The sequence below is a fragment of the Calliopsis andreniformis genome, unplaced genomic scaffold, assembly GCF_051401765.1.
Source record: "Calliopsis andreniformis isolate RMS-2024a unplaced genomic scaffold, iyCalAndr_principal scaffold0048, whole genome shotgun sequence".
NCBI lineage: Eukaryota > Metazoa > Arthropoda > Insecta > Hymenoptera > Andrenidae > Calliopsis > Calliopsis andreniformis.
This window is the reverse complement of record NW_027480457.1, coordinates 3,213,507-3,238,287: the sequence shown is the minus strand read 5'-3', so window position 1 is coordinate 3,238,287 and position 24,781 is coordinate 3,213,507. Positions and strand designations below refer to the sequence as shown.

The 24,781-nt window shown below is 37.3% G+C and overlaps 1 protein-coding gene across 3 annotated transcripts in view; it reads right to left on the bottom strand.

The window, feature by feature from the left end:
• Cher (filamin A protein cher) overlaps positions 1-24,781 on the bottom strand; it is a 206,614-nt gene that overhangs the window by 89,020 nt on the left and 92,813 nt on the right. For 2 of the 3 annotated variants that reach the window (XM_076391756.1, XM_076391757.1), the window contains exons 11-12: positions 8,443-8,787; positions 3,911-4,515 (exon numbers count right to left, since the gene is read on the bottom strand). In XM_076391756.1, the coding sequence (XP_076247871.1) occupies positions 3,911-4,515; positions 8,443-8,787 (950 nt within the window). Of the gene's footprint in view, positions 1-3,910; positions 4,516-8,442; positions 8,788-24,084; positions 24,655-24,781 lie in introns of all 3 variants that reach the window. The other variant, XM_076391755.1, reaches the window with a different exon arrangement.

Here is a 24,781-nt window from a genome sequence, read left to right as displayed (position 1 = left end):
GGGAAGTCAATAAGAAGACGCATAACTCGACCACAGCAGGTGACCTCGACACCAAGAAAACACATTGTCGGGTCGCGAGGCGATATTATTGTCCTGGTTACTTCGAATTGTCACCCCTTCGAGCCAGAAGGAGGTCGTTTCTCATTCTCCTTCCCCTCCAGCTACTCAGTTAGGTGCCAAGGATAACGAACGAAAAACAACGTTAGCCAGCAGTGCTGTAGACAGCACTATAGTTGTAAGTGGTTGCGGATCCTCGATCGAAAGTCTGTACTTTGTGCCATTCACTGTATTATCTGTGCTGTAGAAGGGAACCCAGGAGTCACGTCTCGAGGCAAGAGAGGTCAGAGTGGTCTGGATTGCAGCTCGGTGTTGTTCGGTCCTTGTAAAGAGGACCGAATAGAGAAGAGGTCTCTTGGAGAAAAATACCGTGAATTTGAAATTGCTACTTGTTTCCGATGACTCCGTGCCAAGCTCGCACGACGTTTTAGGGTCGTAATAGGAACCTGAGGAACCCCGAGACCGTCCCAGCCCGCTGGCCGCGCAATTTCCGAATTCAGACGCCGTATATGCAGTGGATAGTACATGGGCCTTCCACCCTCGGAGTTGAAGAACTTGCCGCTTCCGTGGAGAACCAGATGAACCAGAAGAATCTGCTGAATACGAGCGCAGGGATGATCCTACGGCGCCGACTCGCAAAAGCGTAGAAAATTTGGAGGACAGTCTGTGATAATTGAGGTAAGCTGCACAGATTATCTTGGCCTTGATTTTCGAGCACGGAGTGCCTTAGTGTTGGGCGCGATTCGGGTATTCTCGAGGGGTGTCACAAGCGTTTTCACGCCGTAATTAGTTGTAATTATCCCGACGTCATTACGATCCACGTAGTAATAGTAACGGGCGAGTCCACGCGTGCTAATTGTCGCGGACGATAGTCGCGCTATAGCAAATTGCCGACCATCTGCAATTACCTTCGGCACATCAATCATTATAATAAACACCTGTGGAAGATACGCGCCGTGTCCTTCCTACCTTGCGTGAAGGCAAACATCCTCCCAGTATTTTTGACCTGTCCTCTTCCACGAGCTAGCCGGTCTTCCCGCTGTTCCTGCGCTTCAAGTAACTGTGAGTTCTCGGATTTTTCGTTAACTGGTACGAAAAGTGTCTGGCGCCCATCCGGTCACCAATCCGTTTTGCCGAACGACTTGCACGGCAGACACCGCGAGGTTATCAAGTATCTCTGCCTCGAGCACACGACAACTCGACGCGGGGAAACAGCTTGATATTTTGTCGATTATACACTTCATTATTCTTCTAAGGAATTTATACTGTAATAACATAATGTGTTCTTGGACTACGTGTTCTTTTTCATTGATGTTGATTACTCGGTGTATTGGGGAACTGATAAGTGAGGTTTTCTTTGATAATTACTAGTAGGAAAACATATTACACATTTGTGACAAAAATGACACCACCCAAAATAGTATGTTTTTAAAGGAAGCGAAAAACTATTTATGAGTTAAGGAAAAAATTATCTATTAAATACATAATATTGACATAGTAGTTTTACTTAATGAAAGTTACCTCACTCAAATACTTAGGTTAAAAGACATGCGTAACATGCATATGTGTAACATACATTAAATTCTTTTGCTTGTTATTATTTAAATAATTTATAATTTACATTTGAAGAGTTCTTCGAATAAATTCTATAATTTTGATCTTTAATTAATAAACTTTTTATAACGAATACACATGCATCTATCAAATTGATTTATAGCTGTAATTAAAAAATCACAATTTTTGGGTTCTGTCGTTTTTTGAGCACATATGTGATTTGTAAATCGTCGGTCACCACTGCCGGTAAGTGTGTCCTTAGGCTACAGGTCACCATCTGAATCCAATTTGGAGCTCTGTATTCCCAGTTCTTGCATTATAAAACTGACTAATGGAAAGGATTTTTAACTGATGAAACACAAACCGAAACATAAGCAAGTAGATGTAGGTAGCGGATTACCTTAAGACATATACCAGTACTAGTGTATCACTTGATTCCAAAAAGGACACGGCTTGCACAATTCTTCGTAAATTTGACAAAGGCCTTGAGACCTTTAGCGCGTTTCGCTACGTGTAGGGATTCAATTAATTTATACATGTAGATAGTTTTTCATGACAGTGATACATATAACCTCAAAAGGATTAATTAACCCTTTCGTTGACCACTACAAAATGGAAAATCGGTTCAAAAATGTTTTACTTTTTCAGGATAAAAGACCTATATTTGTAATAGGGAAACTAGAAAAAACATGTTTTCCCTATGTACCTAAACACAGTGATCGCTATCCGCTTTACCTGTAAATAGTACGGACTAAACATTGAAAATGTCTTTCGACTAAAGAGCAAAAAGTATAAGTAACTTCAGTTGTAACTGGTTAATGTTTCAGATAAAATTATTGGCAAAGAGAAAAAGAAAGTTGGTAACACATAACAATTGAATCTAGACTCTCGAATGCAATAATGACAACCAGAACGTGTGGAAGAGCCAAGGGTATAGAAATGGATCAATTCAATTCGTTCTTATGATAGAGGTCCGAAGAAACACCAACTACTAACTCCATTTTATATCAGATCGTAACTAAAATTTATGAAACTAGATTAATCGAGGTGGCGCTGTTGCGTCCCGGCCACGTTGCTCGGGATAAACAAGAGTATAATATATGAGGTTTAGACTACTATTACCTTCCTCAGAATCGTCGGAGTATTCATGATTTGGAATTAGTTCAATTGGTCGTCATCTAAATACATGCGTATAAGAGTACAGGTAGTTTATTTAATTATATCTCGTTTCGGAGATAGTGTAGATGTGTTATTACATTTATATCTCGTTTCGTAAATAGAAAATATAGTTTAAGTTACACGATATCTCTTTTCCGAGATACAAAATATAATTTACATAAGTTGACAATGTTTGGTTATATTGAAACTAGCTTACGAATAAGAAGAATCCTAATAGCTCGGCGTTAAGAGACTTATGAGATGTCCTTTCTTTCTCCAAAGTTTTCACGTCGCGTGGGGCACTAACAACTGTGCACTCGACGGACTTAGTATTTGATACTTAAGTGCGTATAGAAGAACGCCAAAAGTAAAAGTTACAACAGATTATAAAGGATTCGATTAGAATTTATTCAAATGGTAGGGCTGAATGACCTGTGGAAATTGATGCTTAATTACAGCGCGTGTTCTGTAATCACGAAGCTATCATCTATAATTTGGTTAATTTGGAAAACGATAGTTCAAAGGTAAGGTACCAGCGAGGCTACAGTCTAGTCTTCCTACTTCCTTGTATTCTATCTATTCTATAAACGCGAAATATATACTAGGTCAGTCATCAACACACATTTGACACCTGCTGGTGAATGACCTGCTGGCTCTAACAAAATATCAAGTTACAGGGTCACTTGGATTCAGAGCAACACTTGGAATGGAATGTTACATATCATATCGAAATTTACCTGCATGTAACAGTCGCTGTCACAGAATGTTCTGAGAAAATAGTCACTATCAGTTTACTGTTCGAAAGTGAATGTAGCAAGAAAAAGAATCAAAACGTAACACTACATTTTGCAGTTTTGATCAAAAGTAGATACCTCACATGAAAAAATTACTACGTAATCGGTTCAATCCTATTCGAAATGTGAACATCTGACTTGTAAACATTTTGGAACTCGATAGTAAAAGGATTATTTTACCCTACTCAATATTTTTGATGTCACTTTTGTCATGACGAAAAAAAAGCATTCAATAAAGATATTTAAAGTATGCAGATGAATGATACAAACAAACGATATGAATGATGCGTGACTAAACGATAAAATAAGATTCATAGATAAAAATTGTTTGGGTATTGCTTACTTACAAGAACTTGGATTTCGAGGTTACCATAGCCAGCTTTAGAAGTGTCTACCACAAAGTCAACTGGGAAAGAAGCAGTGCAAATAGGAGCTACTCCAGGTCCTGTCAAAATAACCTTATTTGGCTCCACTGTAGGTAAAACGTTAGGTTTAAAAGGACTTCCTGGTATATTTTGCCCATCGTAAATGACTCCAATTTGCAAGTTACTCCCAACCGGAGGTGGTTGATATGTTACTTCGAATAATCCATCTTCACGACGTTCAATACTTGGCTTCTGCACTTGTCCCTTATCAGTCTTTAACATGATGTCCAATTTTCCCCGACCACATTTCAAAGTGTCGACAATAAATTTCGCTGGTACATTTTCTCGAGCGTACTCAAGACCAGTTCCGTACGCAGAAACCTTACTTGCCTCCGTTTCATTAATGACCGAAATGTGAAAAGGAGACCCAGGAATATGTTGGTTTCCAAATTTTATAGATACATGATAATCACCTGGTTCGTTTGGAATATATTCAACATTGCAGGTTCCATCGTAATTATCCTTACACGTCATATTTACATCACCAGCACCATCCATGGATAATTCTAAACCACCATTTCCAGCATCTAAACATTTTTTAACAATTATTAATTTTTAATTATTGACTTCATATGAATGTTCAAAATAATTATGTCATAGAAAAGTAATCTATTTTGAAACTATGAAAAGCTCGTCTTACAGAGACGACACCACTATACAAGACGTAACAAGTATACGGGACCACAATTGGAGTACAAAATGTTCTATAATACAGTATGTGATCTTCTTTCATTTTGCAGTAATAATGCCTTAAAGTTACCATGATGTTTTAAAACGAAGACTAACTTACACATATCAGTGAGACATTGATAGATTTGATATTCGCTTTGATATTGATATTCGCTGACTTAAAGCATTTCGTTGCTTGAGAAGATTATGTCTGTTTCCGAAGGCTCTGAATAAGTGTTAAGACCCTCATAGACATAAATCCTTCAATTGAACTCTTATTGTGAACGATCCCCGTTCTGTCGAGCACGGGGTTATCTTAACCAGCTGACTGCAGCCAATCTTTTGGTGTACGCTTAATCGTGTTTCGTATTACTTATGTTCTTCTCCGCAAGCATTTTCGATGTTTAAAGCTTTATAAATCTTAAATCATAAGAGATACAATAAAATGTATTGAGATTTTTTTTCTATCTCTCCTCCCCAATGTATATAACAAATTATACAATCCTCAGATTAGCAGTTTACCGTACAGACATGTTAACTTTAAAGCATTATTATTGCAAAATCGAGGCAAATCGGACACTATATCATAGGAAATTTTGTTATCCAATTGGGGTACCGTACCACTCCTTAAAATATTTCAACGCATACTTATTACACCCTGTATAGAACTCGCAGAAATTAAAACGCTCTGTGCTGGACAGTGATGCAAGCTGGACTGATAGCTAAGTGCAAGAGTCTATATCTAAGAGCGTCTCAAAAAATACAGTGTTTGTTCGATGGAGGTTAGTTATAGTGTTATTACTATTAAGTGCTACTACTATTCTCATTAATCTAATTCATATGGCCGTGGAGTAAAAAGAAAATAGGAATTTTCACGCCCAAACTTAAGGCTCAAGAAACTTAAAGTACAAGAATAGAAATAGGGATTGAAAAGTCCAATAGCAAATATCTTAAAGGGGTACGATCAGATATGTCAGAGCGGCGACATTACCAACAAAATTAGGCAAAAACTGGGGTTTACGCCCTGACACTTTTCGTCCTTATATGAGATGATTCTAAGCTGGGAATGGGTTCATTCGAAAGAAAAAAGTTCAATGCAGCGCAGTCAACTCGCGATTTAACGAAATTCTGCTGATACTTAGTAATACAAGTGTTATAAAGTAGAGTAAAAATCTATCATTGACAGCTATAGAAATTTAAGCATTTTTATGCAATTTAGAGAGTATTTTGAACGAAATCGCGAGTTGACTGCGCTGCGTTGTATTTTTTTCCATCGAATGAACCCTTTCCCAGGCCAAAATGTTCTCATATAAGGATGAAAAGTATCAGGGTGTAAAACTATACCACAGTATTGCTTTTGACTGGGTTATCGATAAAACAGAGCAAAAAATGTGACAAGTTTAGTTGGGCTTTTGCAAACCAGGTGGCGCCTAATTTAAAAGGCTGCCTATGTGGAATCGGAATCTGTGATACCCAAATTGACAATGCGAGTTAGTGAAAAATTCCCCCTCCATTACACACACCACCTTAGGAGTCACGTGTATATGAGCTCGCCACTTCGGGCCACTTCGGAAAGTTAAAAGAAAAGGCGAATGTAAAGTGAATTTTACTTTCTCGCTCTTGAAATACTGTCCAAGTTTCCGACAAAGGACACAAAAACCGCGCGCGATATTTCCATTTGCCCAGACATGTTTAACCCTTTGCGATCGGCAATTTTCAATATTATAGAGAATTTCTGAAACGCTCTGTACAAATATACACATTTCATTACATAAATATAAATATACATTTCCAGACCATGGTGAACCAGAGAGCTAACGAAATATCTGCCATATCCGAACCTTGGACGGTCTCAACTTGCTGTTCTTCTGAAGAGACTCTAGAGAAGGTGAGGGATGAGGGAAGGTCGGAGGCCGTTGTCCAGATGACGTATGTCAGAAATCGTGGGGAAGATCCCGAAGAAGCGACGAAAGGATCGCTGCCGTCGGGAAACCACTCTGCTAGGAGGATTTACTTTTCACTAGTCACGCCTGTGCCAGGACGAGTTCATGGAGGGGTTTGCGATATTCGCTTCCGGAAGAGAAAAACGTGAAGACGCTAGCCGTTATCGAGTAATCCCAATCGACCGCTGGTGTCGAGAATCACGTTTCACGAATCAACGTCGCGATTTTGCGAAAAATCTTATTGGGGTAAGATTACTGCATCGATTACTCTGTCACTCGTTGTATTTCGATGAAATTTCCAGAATCGTACGACTTTGCAGGGGTCCCGCGATTTCCCGTTATTCAATTCCGTAAAATCATGAGAATGTGGAGTTTTGAGACCTACAAGGTAGATTACCTCGTGGCGTATTACCGCCACGAGTCTAGCTCCAAAGTGTGCTCGCCTTTCTTAATGTACTAAATTTGTGATCGCGAACGCGTGCTGTATTCGTTGTAAGATCTTAAGTAATGTAAGAACTGTATTTTGCCTTGGTTTCGAGTGCCGTTTTGTGACGCTTACTGTACGTAATAAAATATCCGTGAAAAGCAATTGTGTCGAATTCTCGCGTCTCCGTAGCCCTGCCATGAGGACGTTTTCTATCTATTGCATGCGAACCATGACCGTTATCATTAGCTGCCAATCAGCTGTTCGTAAATTTTGAGAATCCTTAAAAATCGCCACTTCCGTTTGTCTGGCATTCAATTTTGATTAATTTCGATAATTGCAAAGCTCAGGGGTCGTAAAGCGGCGAAACTGCATGTACGTGATAGTGCACATGAACTTTTTTCATTATCTTTGTATAGAAAATATCCTTCCACACTGTCTTACATGTTTGGAAACGCCATTATATACTTTGACATTTATATACTTTGACAACAAGAAAGTACATATCGTACTCTATACATATTATAATCTCTTCACAAACAGATGTGTTACAGTAAAAAACAAGATACTTAGAGACATTGTGTTCGAATAGAAGAAGATTCTACTATATTTACATGTTTTCTTTTTTATACACTTTTATATTTCTAATACTATACTTATACATTTCTGTTTATAAATGTTCGTTAGAAATTAAGACAAGAAATTCTATATACGCTATGAGTCGTATTCACAGTCGACAATTACGCAAATCACGGCTTCTCGCGCCGTGAAAGTAAGTGGTTCTATATGAAAAAATAAATTGAAAATATACGATAAACTTTTTTGATATCGTGTTTCGTTTTCAAGGAAATTGAGTCTAAATTCTGATTGAATACAAATGTACCAAACTACAGTTTTGGGTATTTGAGAGATAGACGAAGTAAGTAAGGGAAGCACTCTCGGTCTAATTTCTGACTGCTTCTACGGTAAGTTAGAAGCATTCCTCTTTCTCCTTCACCCCTCAAATGCCAAAAACTGTACTTCCGTGCACTTATTCTTGATTAATATTCAAAGTCAATTCTCTCGAAGACAAAGTATGATATTAAAAAATTTTATTCTAGATTTTCGACCTATTTTTTATGTAGAATCACCCCCTTTCTGCTCGTACCACCAATTTTAAAACTCTCTGTATAATATGCATAAATATTTTTTTTCATGTAAATATTTGATACAAGAAAACGACAAGATTAGTAGGAAACGTTGTATTCAGATAGAGAAATATTCGAATAGAAGAATGCTTAGATATTAAGTTATTTAAGTAATAGAGGTTTGGATATAAAAGGTTCTATTGCACATTTATGAAAAATAGTCCAGAAACTCCCAGAATGACCTTGTTATCACATAGTAAAACTAGTTATATTTGTACTGAAGTTTCTTACCTTTCGTTTCAACGATGAACGTGTTAGATTTATTTACGTATCCTTGTTGTAAGCCGGATCCGTATGCTTTGCACTTTGTACAATCAGTCATGCGTTGAACGTTAACTGAGAATGGTGAACCAGGAATTGGAATATTGTCATAGAGAACGTCTATAGTATGACGGCCTTCTTCAAACGGAATGTAACTAACACGATAAATCCCATCTCCTTCAGGGACGATAACTTTTTCGATTTTGCGACCACTAGGTTCATTAATTGTACAGGAAACTTTATCTTCGTCAGTCTTCGTTTTTGCAACTCCTCGAGTATCTATTTTGAATTCCGTTTCACGCTTTACACATACACCTGCAATTCGTGAAGTTTAACACTTAAAAAACAATAATTCCGATACATAACTCATAATACTACACAAATAAAGTCATGCATTTTTATTAATTACGTTACAATATTAACGTATAGGGTTTCCAAAAAATCACAATTATTGCTCTTGAAGATCAAATAAAAATGCTGGACGAATTTTTCTAAACTTTAACAATTTTTTTTTGTAGATACAATTCCGTGTTTACAACATATAGTACCATTCAAACTTAGTTTGCAAATTCATATCAATTTTGAATATTTTAAAGTCTTTTATGGAATGCTTTTTAAAAACGCCCATTAATTAAGAAGTTTAATATAGTCAGCGAAAGTAATGATCGCTACCTTCTCTTTCTATGCTTCGTCTATTATTATGTTCACTAATTTATATATCATTATCACTGCAGCATTGAAACACAATATCTATGATCAAAAATATACATACAAAGATATATATACCGAGTAGAAATTGTAAAACGTTACAGATGAATATTTCCAAAAATATTGATTATACGCAAAAATGTTTCAGATGAAAGTTGTTCAGCATCAAGGGGAATATCATGTGCTGGGATTTTTATTTTTCCCGGTGGACGCGTAAAGGTGAGGTAAAGGTTACGACCATTCTTTCAAATAGAATCATACTTTTATTTTTTGTTAATATTGTAGCTTATTATAAGACGAATTTGAAAGCTATCTACAGAAGGTTATTCAAGGTCAAACATGCAGGGAAATGCCGATTGCGTTTTATTTATACTTTAGTAAGTGTTCAAATGATTACCTTATACTTCAATGCACTTAACAATGCTTTGTTCAATTTATTTCCGAAGAATAATTTGATTTTCGCTTTACAAGTTTATTGCGTATTTACAGTAATTTTATGGACGAGAGTCACGACGAGACCCGAGCGCACCTAACCCAGAACCGTGACGAGACCCGAGCGCGGCTCTCGTCCGTGACTGATAGTCGATTCGGATTCCTTTGCTCTCGGTCGCCAAGATATGCAGAATGCTACGAAAAGTCCGTAACATTATTGTATTTCATTCACATGTTTCTTCCCTTCGAACTTTCAAACTAAAACGATAACATGTGTTCAATATCAGCAATTCTAAAGACAACATCAAACCGAAAGGATTTTCTGGCATTTCCCTGAAAGTTTGGCCTTGAATAACTTTCTATAGATAGCTTTCAAATTCGTCTTAAAATAAGCTACAATACTAGCAACAAGTAGAAATATGATACTATTTGAAAAAATGGTCGTGACCTTCACCTTACCTTTGCGCGTTTATCGAGAAAAATAAAAGTCCCACCACATAATATTTACCACCGTGCTGAACAACTTTTATTTGAAACATTTTTGCGTATAATCAATATTTTTTGAGATATTCATCTCTAATGCTTTATAATTTCCAACCTGTATGTGGATTTGTCATATTAAAACTAAATCGAGGCTTCTATAGGAAATTTATTCAATATTAGACACCAATAAACAATCAGCACAAGCGTATATAGCCATATTTCCATTAATTCTAGCAGGAATTTTCAGTGACCTTAGATTTCTATTAGGGTTGTACAGGGAGCCGAAATTATGGGTAGCCACATCTAGGGTCAGGTTAGGAATAACTGATTCATTCAAGCCGGGTCAGGATAAGAAGAATTTGTAACCTTTAGGCACCCACGATTTCTGATACCCAATGCTGAAGTCAAGTCTAATAATGGTCAAGAAAATTTGTAACCATGTAAATGTGATGCCTTTATATGATTTTTTAATTCTATTTACTACTTTGAACCTTGAGACTCAATAAGATTTTCACGTTCTGTAGTGCAGCTCTTTCTCCTACTCGCTCGATCTGCAAAGCTGTAGGGGGTCGTGTCCCGCCATGATCATTTGACTTCTCTAAAGCTTCTTTACTGCTACGCTCTATAATAGCAATAACAGTAACCCGACTACTCGCGACCCGCGATCCGTCCGTCCAGCATTTCGACTCTACGGAAAAGTTCTGATCCTAGGAGACCCGGCTTATTGAGGGTAGTGTAACGTCTCTAAAACAACGCTACGTTGTCCATGGAAGAGCGGCTTTCCAATGGACGAAAAGGTGGCGGTTTGTGTGGCATGCGGTTAAGGAGTTGAAATCCAAGGCTTATATCTTTCTTAACAATAATTTATTCAACAAATACTTATTCTAATTCTAACTTTAATACTATATTGATATCTATTCTAATCTAGTTAAATATTAATAAAATCATAAGATACGAGGTTATATTATGTGTGATTATATGAATGTGAAGTTATATTGAACGTGATTATAATTACACTGTTCAACACGGGTCTGATTTTGTAAGCGTGAGTAAACATTTCTTATAAATTTCGACGTGCTGATTACGAATCTGCAAACCGTTTTTTCCCAGAACGTACAGTTTCTGGAAAACTCAATTTTGAAAAAAATGACAAATTTTCAACTTTGGGATTTTTTTATGCTTTTACCGTAGTAGTTATTTAGTTGCTCTTTGTACGAAATGATTCTGTGGACTCTCCCGAATAAAATAATATAAATAGTTATTAGATTATAAACATCGAAATAGGTTTAAATAACAATTAAAGTGAAAAGGACACCCAAAACGCACCCATTTTTGCTGATATTTTTCACTTTATTTCAAAATGTAAGGGTCTAGGAGAAAATTTGACTATACCACGCCATAGAGCAAACCTTTCTACTAAGGAAAGCATCAAGCGAATGTTCAAAATTATTTTTGTTTTCAATATAGAAATAAAATAGTTTCGCGAAATGCGCGGCGGCGACAGTGGTACTCAATGACATCAATGCGTATAGGGACCGCTGAACGGCAGGCGGTAGGCGAGACGTCCTCCGCGCGCTCCGCTGTCATTGAGTACCACTGTCGTCGCCGCACGTTTCGCCAAACTATTTTATTTCTATATTGAAAACAAAAATAATTTTGGACATTCGCCTGATGCTTTCCTTAGTAGAAAGGTTTGCTCTATCGCGTGGTATAGTCAAATTTTCTCCTAGACCCTTACATTTTGAAATAAAGTGAAAAATATCAGCAAAAATGGGTGCGTTTTGGGTGTCCTTTTCACTTTAATTGTTATTTGAACCTATTTCGATGTTTATAATCTAATAACTATTTATATTATTTTATTCGGGAGAGTCCACAGAATCATTTCGTGCAAAGAGCAACTAAATAACTACTACGGCAAAAGCACAAAAAAATCCTAAAGTTGAAAATTTGTCATTTTTTTCAAAATTGATTTTTTCAAAAACTGTACGTTCTGGGGAAAAACGGTTTGCAGATTTGTAATCAGCACGTCGAAATCTATAAGAAATGTTTATTCACGTTTACAAAATCGAAAAAAAGTCAAAATTTGTCGAACAGTATTATTTATCTCGATAACGCAAGAGTTATGTTATATATCGTTGAACGAGAGTTAGGTTAGGTGATATTATTCGCGATAGAGGATCTTCTATACAAAGCGCAGTGTGTTGTGTATGCGTCTGCAAAAGATCTTATCTCGTATGCCCTGGTCGCTGCCAAAGTTATAGGTGGCTATAACCTCAGAGCGGTCTCAAGGTTTCATGAAACATATAATCTTTGCCTAATTGCCTAAGCATCCATAAGCCCTTCGTTATCTTTTCTACATCAATCGCTAACCTGGAGAAAAGACTCTTTGGGAGCGGTCTTAGAAATGTGTCCAACTAGGAATGCCTTCTAGCGCTTGTTGGCAGGCGATTCGTCTGCTTCTGGCGAGCCCGAACTCTATATTAAAGGAGCATCAACTACTATTTGCTAGAACGGTCGCTACCTCTAAAGGAGCGGTCTCGATCTTTTAGTATATCACCTTCCTCCAAGATGTCGCCCGTACTGCACTTATGTGGGGGACATATTCCTTGTTACCCGAGTTGGGGACCAGGGGCCGACACACTCGCCCAATAGGGAAGAGGAGAAAAACCAAAGAGTGTTACGCAGTAATTACGTTTAAAATAAATTTTATTACAAGTTAAAGAACTTTCTCGTGAAAACCTTTGTTTCACCCACGCCCAATAGGTAAAATGGTACACAACACCATACTTAACAGGAATCGTCGTAATGCACCTGTCACAAGGTTACTTCAAACTGAACCTGTAAAGGAGCATCAAATACCCTTGATCTCTGGAAAACGGTCGCTACCTCTAAAGGAGCGATCTCGATCTCACTGGACGAGTATATCAGCTACCTTCAAGCTCTTCGTCTATTCGGAACCCGATGCCAGGGAGAAGTGTGTCTCTTGCTGCTTTCGCAGTTCCTTATATACCCGCTAGTCGGAGTTCGCGCATGCGTAATGTCTTATTTTCTAATGGCGGTCTTATTCTAATCGTAAATGAAACGTACGATATACGTTGTGTTTATGTTAAAATATAATTGGAACTTATAATATATGATATAAAAATAAGGTACAAAAATATTAATTAGTAATAAGATAATAGAATACGCAGTAATAAAATAATAAAGTATTAGAAGGATACAAATATAGAGAGAGATGGTAATGGATAGAAAGAGATAGTAACAGGTACGGTGAGATAGAAATGGATAGAGTGAGAGGGAAGACCGTGAGTCGTTACAGTAGTGTCAACAGATGTGAAAGTTCACAAACAGGAGAAGAGTTCATAAGGTAATCTGTAATCCCTTACGAAAAATCAATCATTTGCAAACCGATTTGAAATATTGGGGCAAACAAATTCATCGAAATCGTTGGAAAACGCCAAATGCAATAACTTCATCTTTGACCCACAAATTACCAATATTGTAATCCCAGTAAATATCACTTTCAACCTTAATTTTACCGCTACAGTGTGTCTTCCATTAATAGTACATTGTGCAACGTATTGAAAATAAGAGGGAAAATTATCAGAGGGTTTTTATTTGGCAAAAAGTTAGTTTTATTATTACTGCGAAAAACATTTTTTCGCATACTGTTAAAAATCTCAAAATACGCACGGCTCAGTTTGTGTTTAGGAATACGACTTGTAGCATTGAAGAATATTTCTTCGCATACTGCTAGGCGATTCGAAACACATACGGTTCAGTTTGTGTTTAGGAATTCGGTACTTGGCTCGTTTTGACAAAATAATATTGCTTGAAACCAATTGACATTTTCAAACAACTAAGTATACATTTAGGATTCTTGATTTCGTGTAGTGTTATTAAAAATATTAACTTGTTTCTTTTCATATCATTTTATTAAGTATGAATACTGACGATCAATCAAATTATAATTCTGGTGACTCTTTGCCACTAGAACTGCTAGGAGAAGCAAAAAATGTTTCTATGGATTTACTATTGATAAATCAAGAAGGCAATATACTGCTGCTTGTAATGAATTTAAAAAATGGTGCATAACGAAAAATACCAATTCTTATTCTGAGGAAATTTTTCTAATATACTTCAATGAGCTTTCAGAGCTGTTGCGTTATCGACTTTATGGGTCCATTATTCAATGCTTAAGAAAACTGGAAGAAAAGAAAACTGAAGTCTGTACGTTCAGACAATGGAGGCGAATTCATTGGAACAGATTTGAAAACATGGTTAGAAGAAAAGGGAGTGAAGTACAAATTCAGTCTTGCTAGAACACCTCAATGCAATGGTGTGGCAGAGAGAGGCAATAGGTTATTAATAGAAATTACTAGGTCAATGATGTCGGATTCGCACTTATCTATAAATTTTTGGGCGAAAGCAGTATGCACAGAAAATCCTCAAATGAATTGTGGTATGACAGAAAGCCAAACGTGAAGTATATGAAAAGATTTGGTTGTGTTGCTTACATATTTAATAAAGAAGGTTTGAAGTACAAGTTTGGTACAAAAACACTTAAAGGTATTTTTCTAGGTTACACAAGGAATAATACATATAGAGTGTACATCCCTGCAGGTGGAAAAGTGCGGAATGATTCCGTCGTAAAATTCGACGAAAGTAAGAATGGAGTGGAGTTATTAATAATAATGAAAAAAAAGAAGATAAAGATAGCAATGATCGGGTAATAGTAAGGTTAGATACGGAAGGAAAGAGTGAAGAGATTGGACTACACGAAGAGAATGTTGAAGAAACAACAGGAGAAGATGACAGTATCTACGAAGATGCTCCTATGGAAAACTTAAACGAAGAAGGTGAAACACAAAATCAAGTGGAACCGATAGAAATTTGTGAACAGTAAACTCAAAATAGATGCAGAGGACGACCAAAAGGCACAACCAAAGAGGTTGTGAGAGCACGAAAACATCTTGAACGAGAACAAGAGGAACAAGAAGATGGAGGAGAAGTGAGAAGATCCCAGAGACTAAGAAACCGCAATTGTGCAATGTTAATAATAGATGAGGAAATGCCAAAGAATGTACGCCAAGCAAAAGAATCAGATAATTGGACGAAGTGGAAGCAAGCAATGGATAAAGAAATTAGATCGATGAATAGACATTAACCAGAATCCAAAGATGTTGCACATGACATGAGTAAAAAGGATATTAATACTTAGCCGGCCGATCGGGGAGATCTCCCCATTTTGAAGCAAGTCGGTGCCCGACCGATCGAGGAGATCTCCCCATTTTGAAGTAAGTTGGTGCCCGACCGATCGGGGAGATTTCCTATTTTGACTTTAGCAACGCGTTTCTCGTTTTCTGTCATTGTTAACTACCTCGACCTGGAGTTTTTCGCAATTGCTGACAACATATAATAAAATCAACTAATTTTTGAGGCTCCTTATTGCCTATTATTACGGTTCTTTAGGTTCGGGATTTCGGAACCCCTAAAAACCGTTAGCGCTCAACTTCTTCCAGTCATAAAATCTGACTCGTCAATTACTTTACGACCGCCACATGCACCCACTGTCTGACACCTTGAAAATAGTCAGCCCTCGCGATCATTTTCACAACTTACTACCTGGTCTAAAAAAGGTCCGGCTAGCACCGCCACACTGTCATTACCAACGAATACAGCCCCAACTGACACCATAGGTCAGCGCCACCAAAAAAAGACACATTCATTAGAAACTGAAAATGCCGCCAATACCCCACTCTTACCTGTAAGTATAATATATTTGACTCCGCTCAACTTGTGGATATTAGTGTACAAGCCAAGCTCCTCACTGTGATTCCCAACCAGCGGTATGAAGTGAAGTACAAGGTTTAGAATAATACCCTTGAAAATGTCCAGACGCATAAGTGAAGATATAAATGATGAGTTGTTTATGGACGCACTATCAGACTGTTCTGAAAACAGCGTTGCACTGATAAGTGATTGTGAAAGTGACGACAATGATAGCACCATCGTTCCCATACGGCAAAGTAATCGTCGGATGCTTTTGAGCGAATCAGAAGATGATTCCTGCGATGACATGGAAGAAGATATTATTGTCGATGATTGGACAGAGAATGATGTTCAACTAGAGCCATATGGTCGGACTTCAAGCATTATCACGATGCATCAAGATCATGAAAACAAATGGGAGGCCGCACAGTTGTTTCTTGGCGATGATCTTTTCGAATTATTGGTAACAGAAACAAACAGATATTGCTCTCAGGTTGCAAACAAGTATAGAGAGTATAAAGCAGTAAACTGGGTTGACGTCACAGTGACAGAAATGAAAAGGTTTCTGTGGTTAATTATCTTGATGAGATAATTACACAAAGATGATATATATGATTACTGGTCCACTCTGTCATGTATAGAAACCCCAATCTTCCCCAAAACAATGAGCCGGAGTAGATTTATGCAGATCTGGTGAATGTGGCATTTTTGCAATAATGATTCATTGCATGATAAATCAGACAGACTATTCAAAATTAGAGAAGTTCTCAATTATATACAACACAAGTTCGAGACTGCAATTATCAAAGCAGCAATTATCATTGGATGAAGGCGTAATACATTGGCGGGGTAGATGATTTTTCCGCACGTATAATCCTGCAAAAATCGTAAAATATGGGATTCTGTTGCGGATGCTCTGCGAAGCAGCATCTGGATATATTTGTAATTTCCAAGTATATTCAGGCTCAGAAGCGATGCTAGAAAATACGGTCTTACCGATTTTAGATCCTTATGTGGGATTCCATCACCATGTATATATGGATAATTATTACAATAACGTACATACAGCCGAATTGCTCCTTCAGAAGAAAACAAGAGGTTGCGGAACAATTAGAGCAAATAGAGGATTTCTGAAGAATTTAAGAAACGTTACATTGAAGCAACATGAAACGAAATTTGTAAGAAAGAGGCAAGTCCTTTTACAGGTCTGGCTGGCTACGAAGAACCGAACCGTCAGAACCATTTCGATAATGCATTCGGCAGAAATGGTGTTCCGTTCGACGAAGCAACACTCTGTTTTTTATTGTTGCCAGATGTGGAAATCTTGGTTCTTTTCGCATCGTTTCGAAGTTCCACATCTGGCATATTTTTACAATATAATTTCGAGACTTTCGTCGAACGGCATGTTCTTTTCCCTAGCAATAACCATCGAAGAGGCCATATTGCTCCGCGGTCGTTAACGGCTCAGGGCCAACCTCGGTAAGGTCATCGAGGATTGCAGTCGACTCGCGGGACAATATGGCCATAAAAACATCTGTGAAACACTCGTTCGGTCTTGTCTTTTTGATCCGGAGTACCGTTTCTTCCCCCCCAATTTTCGCGGCCTTCGACCTGAAGGAGAGGTTTCCTCCACCTTCGTCACGAGGAAGTCAGGGCGGTTCCCTTGCCCCCGTCAAGGTGGCCAAGAGGAGCTTCCTTCTTTGGGTCGAAGGCCAATCAATGCTGATTTGTCTAGTCACACCAAGTCAGTGACGCCCTCAAATTCGCAAGTTTGGGGGATGAAAGTGGTGGAGGAACGGACTCCGAGAAAACAAAACCAGGAGACATGAGTCTTGGTCAGAACGCCAAAAGCATAACGCCGAAATAAGTCAAACAGTCTGAACGTCAGAAACGTGACAACAGTCAGAGACCATTCGAATCCTCTAACGAGTTAATCAACGCGATAATTAAAAAGACTATTTTAGTTAATTTAAATATAGTTAATTATTTTAGAATTAGCCACCTAATATTAAGTTGGCCGGTGGTACGCGACATTCGTGAATACGTTACACGTTCGCGAATGGAACAAATGGTCAACGTTCCACATTGGTCAGGGATGACAACAAAACCCAAATCTGTTGTGGAATGCAATAAATATATGAAAGGAGTTGATCGTGCAGATCAGTATATGTCACAGTATAATATTCTCCGGAAAAGCACCAAGTGGACAAAAAGGTAGTACTTTATTTTTTTAACGCTGCTCTTTTTAACTCCTTCCTAGTCCACAAAGAAAACAAGTCATAATAGGACGAGCTATAAAAAATTTTTACTCGAAGTGGCAATTGCATTGGTGGAAATAAAGGAGGAGAAAATTCAAAATATTGACACTGAAGAGGCAGGACCATCGAACATAGTTCAACCAACAAGACGAGCACTGAGACATGACCCACCAGGACGTTTATCGCAAGATTTTAGAAATCACAGATTCGTACACATTATAACAAATGGAAAGAAAAAATATCCTCATCGAAGATGCAGAGTATGCTCTGCAAATAAAAAATCGGGTTATACCCGATATATTTGCGAATTTTCTAATGTGCTATTACATAAACTACAATGTTCTGAACGATACCACACAAAAAAACAATATTAGAATATATTACTGTTTTTCTATTCCATGTTTGAGTCGTCCTATTTATCCTTAGTCATCTTTAATGTCCTTAATTTCCTGATTTTGTTGCCTATACTTTTTGAAAAACGATTAAAAAATAATTGTTATAAACTTTTAATTTTATGTTTTGTATAAATAATATGTGAAATTGATAAACGAAATTGTTGCCGTGAAATATAATTGCTCACATGACTAGTTTTCGGACTTTTTTGAGATCAAATAGTGAATTTCAGTCCGTGCTACTTCCGAAAAATGCGCGATGGACAGCGCAGTTTGGCTTTCCCAAGCGCAGTGGAAACCGAACAGTTCTATGTGGCGCGTGCGGTCGGCTAAGTGTTAAGGTGCTTGAAGAAAACTATGTATTGACTACTGTCTAGTATTTCGTAACAAAAATTCTACCAAAGAAATAAAATGTGAGTCGGATGCGTCGTGGGATAGTAGCAAGGATACAAAATCTTTTATAGGATTGCTGACTTACCACAATGAAGATTTGATACATTGGAGAAGCAAGAAACAAACAAGTGTAGCATTGTTATCAACGGAAAGTGAACTCGAAGCTATGTTAGAGGGAGTGAAAGAAGTGATACCCTTCTTATGACGCCACGGACGAAATGTTCCGTGACACAATTATACAGGGTGTTTCTAAATTCATCAGAAAACTCGGGGACGTATGTACAAGACGAAAAAATAAACCGAAAACTTCGTATGCAATATTCTCGGAAACGCTTAGTTTGTTAGTTATACGCGGTTTTATATTTCGTAAAATACCGATGTAACAGTGACCCATCCCCTTTAAGGTCAGTGTCCGGGCTTCGACGAGGCCTCGAGCTTTTAAAGATCTAGGCATTTCTGGACCTAAGTGAGCCTCTGACGACTCGCAACGCGTGTCGAGAGATACTTCATCGAACGGGAAAGCATACTTTCTAATTGAAAATACTACTGATATTTATCTACGATTAAGGGGTTGCTTTGGCATTTTTAGAAAGTCGAAAATTTTGCTTTCTCATGAAGGGATAGCTTGAACCTTTTTAAATAACGTGGAAAAGATTTCATACTAAAATATTGAAAATGAAATTCGGTTTGAATGCCCTGTCATTTCTCAAAATGAGATTAAGGAACAAATAACGATAAAGAACTATTGTTTGACCAGAATTGATAAGAGTCACCAAAAACTCTTTGGTCACCAACTCACTCGAAGACTCTAAGTCGAACTCGTAGCTTTCTCTATCTCTTGCGATCTGCGTCATTCCTTCTGTTTGAACAAACACGCATTGCACGTGCACCAGACGAAGCAAATCGCTCTCTAAGACAGTTTTGTGGTAAGCCCTTATAACCATAGGAATCGGTAAAATTACGTTGATTCTTGGCGGTGGTTGTTCGACTTTGGAGCACCAGAGACTGGTTGACAACTAGTTAGCGGTGCACTTGCTAAATCCAGTCAACGTGAGGTAGTCCTATACTCCTCCGTTGTACAAGCTCTACTCCCGCGTCTACTGACAGCTTTTGCTGCGCTTCGTTCGCGACAATCCGCCAAAGAGGGCATTGAATACAGAGAAGTGGTTACCTCATCCCTATACACTTGCCAGCCGGCCGATTCTTCGCTGAGAAAAACTATCGGCAAATAGTTCACTACTCTACCTTGCGCTATGCATCGAAGTAGTGCTTCCGTCTCCTAAAAGACACGACTGCTCGTAGCTTGGAGTCGAGTCAGACGACAACAGTGCGATTTATTCGTACTTAAATGGTGCGGTTCCACCGCTTCTTGTTTTAGACGTCAACGATGCTAAGTAGAGCACGCCAGACCACCAATCCTGGAGGACCAGGAAGGACGACCCCCTCCAAACCCCCTTAGACAAAGTTCAAATTCAATAAATTCTGTGCTTCTAAGGATAAAGAGAATTGTACGTGTACAATTTTTTTGGGTATAACCCATCTTTTCACCTAATTCGGACCAACGTTAGATCTTCTACAACGACTCTAACACATTCTAACGTATATTAAAATTCTTTGATATCATAATTCGTTTTCATGGAAATTGACTTCAAATTTCAGCCGAGCTCAAGTATACAGAAGTCAGTTTTAGGCATTTAAAAGAAAACGAAACACGATATTAAAAAAATTTATTATATATTTTCGATTTATTTTTTCATGTAGAATCACTCCCTTTTCGCTTGTACCACCAGTTCTGGGACATTCTATGAAAAGAGGCAAAGTTACTTTGGTTTTTCAGAGTAAACTCTGAAACTACTCAACCAATTTGGAAAATTTTTTCACTGTTTAACAGGTTATTTTCTTCAGAGTAACATAAGTTATATCTTACATTATTTCAGTACTCTATATCTTTATATAAGGTGTAACATGTATACGTTTCAATACTTTAAGAGGTGATAGGATACTTCAATTGGATCACAAAATGTCCTAGAACATAATGTCCGATCTGGTTTTATTTTGCAGTAATAACGCCTGAAAATTAGCATTATAGTTTTGGAACGAAAAGTAGCTCACGCATATTGGTGAGACAAACTCATTGAGGGAGTCCTTTGACTTAGACCAAGATGTTATTCCTTGCTTTAGGATATTCGCAAATTCAGTACGGATGTTCAGTTAGCGTGAGACGTGAGGTGTAACAGTCATGATGCAATATTTTGGGCATTAGGTTCAATATTTGCCTGATTAAGACCGATCCCAAGACTCGAACGCTAATAGAGAGGAAACTGTACATGTAGTACACGTCTGAATTTACACGTAGAGTAATAATTAATGAGTTCAGTAGTTTATAATATTATGGCTTCCAAATGGCCTATATCTAGGAATGCAAAATTGGGTTGTGGGTACATTATTTTAAAAAATTCAATTTTATGAATTATGAAATTTCACTTGTGTTGAAGTAAAATATATTTAAGTATAAAACGTAGTAACATATAAGGATCTGCGTAGTGTATGTTTGTTAATGCAACGAAAGAGATTAAGGAATAGAACCGATAACGTTTAATGAATTTTTTTGTGCATAACTTATTGCCTGTTTCAGTTAGAGTTCTTTTTTCCATAAAACGCTGTCGATCTTTTAATATGTTTGAAAATGATGACAAACATAAATCTTTATTTTCATCTTTCCATGTTTCAGTTGGGCAACTGTCTTTTATGGATTATTATTTAACATATCGATAGCATTCTCACAACAACGTTAAGAATTTCGATTAAGATGAAGTATGAATTGGAAATACAAACTGATTTCAAATTTCTTTTAAAAAGATACATATGTCCTGTTGTAATGACCCAGCGATTCGAACAACAAATGTGCACAGATAGAGCGGTTACTAGCGGTTATAATTCGTGGTTAAGAAACGAATTTCACAGACTATGATTTCTCTTCTTTATGTCACTATTTATTAAGAAAAATTATACCTATTTCTAGTGTCTATTCTAATAACTATCTTAATTGAAATACTAAAGAGATTTGGCATTGACAAGGAACACAGAACTCTGTCGATAACAATATTGTTAATTTTATCAACTGAACACTTCTGAGATCGATAATGCAACCGACAGAGGCTATGTATGTAACAAAAATGGTGATGAGTAGGATTCAGATTGTATTGAATGATGAAGAAATTTCCCAGCATCGGGTTAAAATTATCTTGACGTGATTATAAAGGAACTGCCTCAATATGGAGAAGCCAAGAAGCTAGTTAAAGCAGCTTCAGCTCTGAATGATCCATAATCTAGCCAAACCTGTCTCGGCTAGAAGTGAACCAGGAGCTGGCTGAAGCTGTTTCGATCAAAGGAACAAAGGAGTTAGCTAGCGCTGCCTTAATTGATGAAATCGAGAAGATGGCTACAGCTATATTTGTAAAGTAGGAACTAGTACGATCTTTTGAGTTTTCTCTATCATTTCTATATATCTGAGATGTTCCACCTAGTCTGCTATTGCTGGCGAGACCGAATTTATATCTAAAAAAGAACGTGTTTCAATGGTCTTAACAACACCCGTCGTCATAGAAGAAGTGAGGTGCGAAATCATTCCACAGAATACAAACTGCTGCTTGAGATATCCGGAGTGTTTAAAACACACGCGGATGGAAGCGCGTCACAGACACTTACCACTTGGAAGAATTTCTAGGTAAAGGATGTTTATTCTCGGAAAAAATTCTAGGTTAAGACAGTTGTCAAGTATATATACTCTATACTAAATTTATTTCTTATTAATTTTATATTGTAGTATGTTTAAAAGGAAATTATATTTGGGTTTGTTACACTGTCAAGTCTATTTTTATTTTATGTTAATTTAGAAGCTTTAAAATATTTTGGTAATATTCTTCTAAATTCAAAAGTCATGATTATAACACAGAAATTTATAAAACAACTTATTATTTATAAATTTCTTTTTAGAGATCAGTTGTTTTTAAAGTTAGAAAAAATATGACTATATGTTTTGGGTTTTTATGAATAAAATATGCTTCTTCTTAGAATGGCTTCTTAGTGACTGTACATGTAATTAATAATAGAATGTCACGTTGTTCTTTTGAGCTACCAAACGCGCTCTAGGATCTTTTAAGTTCGATGCGATTTTCGAATATTTAGAACATGTAAAAAATCCTGCAAGAATTCACTGAAATACTCTTAAGTACGTAGAGCTTAAGACTATGAAATTCAAATGCTCTAAAAAAGCTAAGGACAGTTTATGTCTGTAATCATTTTGCAATACAATAACGAAAATTAGTGAACCTAGGGTTGACATTAACGTCGAAAAGTGATTGATTTAGCGTAGGCTGTTTTGTTTGACATTATTTCATAACTTTAAATACAAGAATTGCACTGATCACCCGTGTACATAAAGCAGCAATTTTATGTGTTTCGTTTTTATTCTTTGTAATATAAATCAGCTAATTATTTATATATGTATAATCAAAATGTATTAAGTATTAAAAATACTAATAAATAAGAAATTCAATTTTCAATAACATTTGCAATACAGGATATTTCACACGACTGCCTCCCACCATAGCTCTTAAACTATAGAAAGTAGACAAATTTGTATTAGACAAAATGAAATGGTGTCGGATGATTCATAACGTGATGTGTGTCAAATTTTCTAAGGTCATCAATTTGCAATCTAAGTGTCCTAATACTTTTATAAAGAATAAAGACAGGCATCTACTGATGTACAAAGAAACATATAATTCCATTTTAAAAAATATCTTGAATTCTTCGGAACACCTCCACTTTTGAAGTAGAAACATACATCAGGTCATGTATCATCTGACACTATTGAACCCTTTGACTACGTCGCGTTCTGGAAGATGTCAGACTGCCTATAGACGTTATCCACACGCAGCGATGACTTTCGATGGACACCTCTAGAAGCTGCACGCAGTCAAAGGATTAATTTGGCCTAATGAAATGTTTTTCTATTTTCTACGGTTTAAGAGGTATGGCTCTGTCTAATTGCATGAAACGCCCTGTAGATTTAGCCTGGTTCATTGTGGATATATTAGCGATACAGGATACAAAACCACTGTGAATTCATTAATCAAAACAAAATCTTGGGAAAAAATGATTAACGATACCATGTGGTTGAATTCCGTCGCCGGTGACCTTGATCTTCGACACATCGGTATCTTTAACAACAATAGCCTGGAAAGGTGAGCCAGGGATGTGTTTCTCATTAAACGTGATATTAATGCCATAATCGCCAACCTCCGTTGGCAGGTAAGCAACTGAACACGTTCCATCGCCATTATCTCGACAATTTATGGCAGCTTCGCAAGGACCTTCGACAGTGACACCGAGACCACCTTGTCCAGCTCCACGAGTATCAATTACAAACTCAGCTGGCTTATTAACTGTTCCATGTGAAAGTCCTGGACCAAATGCTTGCACTTTTTCAGGATCAGAACCGTGGATGCAAGTCAGTCGATAAGGTTGGTCAGATATTGGTTCTCCACCGAAGGTAATACCCAGGAGATATTCACCGAGCTCCGTCGGTGTAAAGTTTATTAAGTAGCCATCGTGAACCGGAACCACGTGGGCTTTGGCACGATTCCCTGATGGGGCAGTTATCATCACTTGGAGGTCTGCTACTTTTCCTGCATCCTGGGTTACGACACGAAACTGTTGCAAGCTATTCACTGGAGCAGCTACGAGACAGTTTTAATTTTCGATTTCTTACTCTATTATATATATATAAAAGATAGATACAATTTCGTCGTTAGGTGCCTGATTTTTTATCGTTAACATGATCTCTATTATTATTTTATCACTTAA